Source organism: Branchiostoma floridae, chromosome 13, assembly GCF_000003815.2.
Source record: "Branchiostoma floridae strain S238N-H82 chromosome 13, Bfl_VNyyK, whole genome shotgun sequence".
Lineage (NCBI taxonomy): Eukaryota > Metazoa > Chordata > Leptocardii > Amphioxiformes > Branchiostomatidae > Branchiostoma > Branchiostoma floridae.
The window spans coordinates 17,042,513-17,048,173 of NC_049991.1; the positions used below are offsets into that span (position 1 = coordinate 17,042,513).

The window sequence follows — 5,661 nt, forward strand, 5'->3', positions numbered from 1 at the left end:
GGGGAGGGGGGATAATTATTCTATAATTAATTTAAACATGTGTTTGACTGTTGATGCACGCGCTTGAGGACAAACATATCGCCTTACGCTACAGTTCCCAGGGGCCCGTTTGATCGCAGATCAAACTGTTTATGCTCGGTCGGCCCGGTCCTGTTTGTTTAGGAACCAATTAAACATGAAAGCAGTGAGCCTATGTAGTCGCCGCCGCCGGGACACGTCTACCAATGGGCGAGGAGCGCGGCGGTTCCTCAAAAAGGAGGAGCGCTTCAAATCTACCACCACTTCTCTTGGTACAGGCGAGCCGCGCGTCCGCAGTTTGTGTTAGACGGCAAGGATACGGGAGGGACGAAACTTTCTTCCGCATACAGAAATAAGGCGGAGCTGGGGTCGCGAGTCTGACTGTTCTAACCGCGTCGGCTGGACATCAATCGGAGAGGGGGTAGGTACATTTTCTACCGTCTGCTGTTTTTATTAGATACGCATGTATTTCTTTGCCGCATCACAGGGAGAAATACTCGACTAATCAAAGAAATGTGTGCGGTGTAGGGTAAAAAGTGGAGCATGCATAACATGGACGCAATTTCGGGGAAGCACAAAGGAGGAAAAACATTTACTACGCCAAAAGCCGGGCATTCCAGACATTTAGCGCGGTCGTCGCACGTTTGGGCCGTATGCGGCATGCGTGAGTGGTCAGGCGCGGGCCAGGCACATGCCCTCGGTGGGAGATCGTCATTACGCCGAAGGTCCGGTGGAGTTCAGACGCTACCTTTGGCCACGGTGTAGCAGGTACTTGCTGCGAGCGAGCTGAAAGCCACCGCGGAAGTTGTTTTGGGAAGAAAGTGTGCAAAGAGGATTTGGACGTCGCTCCGACACAAACGCGTTGTAGCTTTACGTCGCAGCACGTACCGGTAAGCCGGATTTTCCTTCTTTGGTAGGTTACTCATCCGATCGCTGAATCACATACAGTGAATGATTCCTTCTATTGAAGTCGTGTTCTGTGCCCTCTTTCTCTCGTGGCTTCTTTTATAGCCCATGTCGGGGACGGAGAAAAATGCTTTCAAGCAAATGTTCAAGCTGCGAGCCCAATTCGCCAGGTCAGGGCAAATGTCACTGCGAGGGTTTTTGGCCAATTCAAGGTCAGACCCCTCAAGCGGTTCACTGCTTAGCTTAGTAGTAGTGCCCAGCCGGACCGGCCTGTTTCGTTGCACGCCTCGAAAAACAGTTTAATTCAATTCAGAGGCTTGTCGGCTAAATTTGGTACGGGTAAGCACCCAGTCTTACCCGCCCGACTGAGCAAGGACGTACGCCGCTCAGTCTGAGGCCGAGACCTCGCCTTGCCTCCCGCCACAGAGACTTTAGATAGTCCGTCCGGGGCGGCACGACTTTCACCAGGACTGTCAAACATTGCAGCTTGGTACAAGTCGGCACCAAACGTAACCGCGTGTTAGCCCGTTTTCTCCATTCTGTTTCATCCTAGTATTTAGCGTTGTCGGACAGCAGTGACCACAAAGACTCATCGGTTTGATGTGATGGTCTTTCATGAGGTGACCTTCTGCTAGTACTTTCTAACACAATTCTGTTGTTTTGACATTTGTAGTAATTTTTGGAATGCCATTGATACCAATGCATGAAAATGACTAAAACGAAGACGCCGAGAAACAACGTAGTTTTAAGGGAAACTTCTAAGTTCTATTTATGATTGGGATGTCTTATTTATTGGAAGTCGTTAAAGTAAAAAAAAAACGCCTCTCAGAATGTTGGCGTCTTGAGATCAACCTGACAAGCATGGTCTTCCCTGGCCCATATCCAGCCTGGCGTTGTCGTTTTTTTCACGTGGTTCGAGATCTTTCACTGACATTTAACGTAATTACAACTTATACAAGAACCACGGTGACCATTCACCAAAGTGGGGATTTTTCGTCGTTAGCGCCTGTTCAGTTTCATCGTACTTAACGTGTACGCAAAAATGGGCGTTACCCTTTGCCTACATTCCACGCCAATACAACCTAATAAAGAAGCAAGATGATTAGATGAATGCATCTTGTAAGACAAAGTTGGTGTAAAACAGCATCATTTGAAACTTGAAGTATCACATTGGAGCTTTGCCCAGACCCGTGCCATGAGGCGGCGCACGTGTATGTACTGTGGGTCTGTATAGCGTAACAATGTTGACAACAACGTGCCAAGTACGATCGGTATGTGCGGCGCGTTCCGACACTCGCGCCTGCCGACGAGGCCCTTCCTCTTAGCGGCTATCGATTCTATTGTGCGCCAATTACAACAAGTAGTCTTTCACACAACAACTGGGCACGAACAATCATGGCATCGCTTTCTTCTCTGATTGAATTGTTTGTTTTGGGTGAGATTGTGTATTACCGAGCGCTTTGCACCGATGTGTAGAATGCCTATCAGTCTCGGTGTACTTGGCAGATCACCATTTAGATAATCTCCGAGCTTATACTAGTCTGCTTTTGAGTACTCAATTTCTCTAGTAATTGGCTGTTGGAAAAACATTGATGCAGTCTCTATTAACGTTCGATGGGAAAAACGTTCAAAATCACCGGGATCTTCATTTGGCATACTGTAGTGGTAGAAGCATTTTTTTTACAACTAACGTTAATTGCCTACATGTACAGTATGTGTACCATTAGTATGAACAGTTAATAACCGGGTCTTCTTCGATGGTCCTTGCAACAATCTTCGATAATAGAATATACCGTAAGTGGTATATAATTATACCCCCATATTGTTTATTAAGGGTCATTTGACAATTTGTGGAGCGTTCTTTAGTTCTTGCATCCCCCTTCGTTAGCGAGCATGCCTAGCCTGGGTGCCATCCTGGTCGTAATTCGCTCCGATGTTCGCTTATGCTACCTAATAGCAGAGAAGCGACAGTATATAGCGTATATTATGTAATAAATGTCAGAGCTAGAAGCGACTGTATATAGTGTATAATTAACGCCTGGATGGACTTCTTTCCGGATGGTACACAGGTTAGAGCCTGCCTGTATCACCGCACGATGTTCTACATCTATGGGACGTACAGGGAGAAGACACCCTGGTGTTGTACTGCTATCATGGCATACCTTATGATCATTGCCAGATTCTCGGCTAACTTTCTCTTCCTTTGCAATTTGCGGCGAAGACGGGTTCTCAGAACAGACTTTAACTAGTCTCTACCAGACTGACTACGCTGGCCATTATAAATAAGGGAAAAAAATTGCCGAGGGAGTTTTGCTACCAGCGGAGTTGGTTAGCAGTGTTCCGAAGGGAAAACATTTACTTTAGGCCCCCTTTACACCAGACGGCGATCGCGATGAGTTCTCACTGCAACCTAGATATTATATGTGTAACCTTTGATTCCATACTGGGTATATCATACAGCTTGTAAAAGTGTGACTGAGACGCACAAAGGGTAAAAAAACTCTTTTTTCTTTGTACAATTCCTTGAGCGATCTGTCAAATTTTAGGTCACAAAGACAGCGCAACGAGAGCGCCGTTCTAGTGGAAAGGGAGTATAAGCGTGGGCCTAGATCTGGCCAATTTCCCGATTTTTCCCCCGAATTTTACGATCCCCGCATCCCCGTATGAAGGCCTGGTGGAGGCTAGGATCAGACGGTGCCAAGGCTGAGGCGCTTTCCCCGAGATTGTTTCTCAGCGCTGTGGCGCCGACCGGAGGGACCAGGCATGTCGTCGCAAGGATCCAAGAGAAATGCCAAATTGCTCAGACGCTGTCTTAATTGGGGCGGGCGGCGAGCTCGCCGTGGATGCACCAACCTGTATTACGCCTTCTGGACAGTCTTGAGACCAGCGCGGTCCAAGACAGACTACTTAAGTGCAGGCGCCTGGATGGAAGACAGTCTACCGCTGTTCCCACAACAAGACAATGTTGCTGGCAACGACATATAAACTCGATGTTCGTCATCCTACAGAACATAGATATCAAGGACTCCTCAAGGGCCATTAGTGTAAATACCTTTATGTCCAGATGGTGACCACGCTTAGATCTTGTCCTAGATGTTTTCCAGTCATGCATTTTTCACATTTTGTTCTTTTCTTTCTCGTAAAGAAATATATGCTGCCATAGGCAATAGTTCTTGATGGAAATATGGATAAAACGCACTGTGAGAATGTTTCAGACACCGATAAGCAATTACAGTAGATCCCAGAAAAAAATGTATTTTTCAAGATTCAAATGTTCTCGACGAACGGGATAAAGTGTTGCCTTCATCGGGTTGTCGGTTTTCGTCGCTGGTCTAACCTTGACACACATGCACGACGAGACCTTACCCCACCAGCATGCTTTAGTGATTTCTTTAGTCATTGCCAGTGAATTCGGAGCCGTGGTATTCGTCCAATTTCTTGAGGAAACCTGACAATTAGGATGATTTCCCGAGTTTTGGTACTGGGAGGAGAGTTGGCGTCAGCTTCTGGCCCCGTCTGTAGCCCGCGGCGCTGATGAGAAAGTCCTGCTTAACGTTTGGTATGCATTTTCCTTTTTTCTACTTCACCGCAAAGCTGATGGTGCGTGCTAGCAACATGCACACAGCCGACCACATCGGCCTACATAGCAAGGCCAACGCCCCCGACTTCCACCCGGGATGCTGTAATAGTGCGAATGTTATGTTTGCATCGCGTGCTTCTATTTCAAGACTGTCCAGAAAAAGAAGAGTGTCGTAAGAATATACGAGGTCATTGTTACGTCTTCTCCAGGTGCTGCCAATTTCGTCCAAAGTAGCCGCCGGGCTCCTTCGCTACTTTTAGCCTTTATTTGATTCAGTGAGTCGGGAAACCCGCGGCGGGGAAAACGAAGCACGACGACTGACTTCCCACTCGCGGGAGGGGGTGCTCTCCGGGCCGGTGAACCTGGCGCGCTGGCTCCGACAGCCTTCAGGACTGGTTTACGACGAGCTAAATATAAACCGTTCACTCCATTCGTCCTTTCCTAGAACTAACTAAGTAGAGTGGAGCTCGTCACCACCAAGCAGAGTAGGGGCATCCTCACTAGGTAGTTTCAGCAACGTTTGCACTTAGACGTGTACAGGTTGGGTGTGACATTGTCGTTAAGTGTAATATAACGCGACGCGTACCTGTGAGCCTGGTTTGTTACACCAAAGGGCAGTTATATTGTATCTACAGATATAGAAGCTGGTGTACTACACAGAAGATCGGTTTCTAGTAGATGGACTTAACAGGTAGAATGGAAGACACAGATGAAGATACATTTTTGGTGACGCTGAAGAAAAGTGATTGATGTCACTCGAAACGCACGGAAGTTACTTTCCGTTGTCGTTGATGGAATTGTATTTGAATATTGTTTAATTGGATATTTAACCTCCATAAACGTATACCGATTCAAGTACAAATGATTGTTTTTCCCATCCAGACAGGACCGAGGAAAAAACGATGCTGTTCTTGGCTGTGGTGCTGCTCGTGCTCGTTCGGGAGGGTTCGGAAGTGTTCGGCAGGAGCGTCGGCGGCCACCTGTCGGACGAGTTCGCCATCGACGTGACGAAGCTTGCCGACTCGGAGGCGCTCATGACTCAGGTACATGTAGGTTGCCTCTCCGTTATATCTGGGTGTCTCCGGCATGCTCATTACAGGTTGTGTCAGGCGCACGTCTTTTTAATACCCCGTCACATGTAGCGAAAATCGATCGGA

At 47.5% G+C, this 5,661-nt stretch overlaps 1 protein-coding gene across 4 annotated transcripts in view; it reads left to right on the forward strand.

Moving 5' to 3' along the window:
• Window positions 1-219: 219 nt before the first annotated feature.
• The window catches only part of LOC118429465 (palmitoleoyl-protein carboxylesterase NOTUM-like), a 21,199-nt gene continuing 15,757 nt past the window's right edge, over window positions 220-5,661 (forward strand). Inside the window, exons 1-2 of one of the 4 annotated variants that reach the window (XM_035839948.1) lie at window positions 220-439; window positions 5,387-5,547. In XM_035839948.1, the coding sequence (XP_035695841.1) occupies window positions 5,407-5,547 (141 nt within the window). In that variant the 5' untranslated portion in view covers window positions 220-439; window positions 5,387-5,406. Of the gene's footprint in view, window positions 440-459; window positions 909-5,386; window positions 5,554-5,661 lie in introns of those variants that run through there. The other 3 variants (XM_035839950.1, XM_035839951.1, XM_035839949.1) reach the window with 3 other exon arrangements.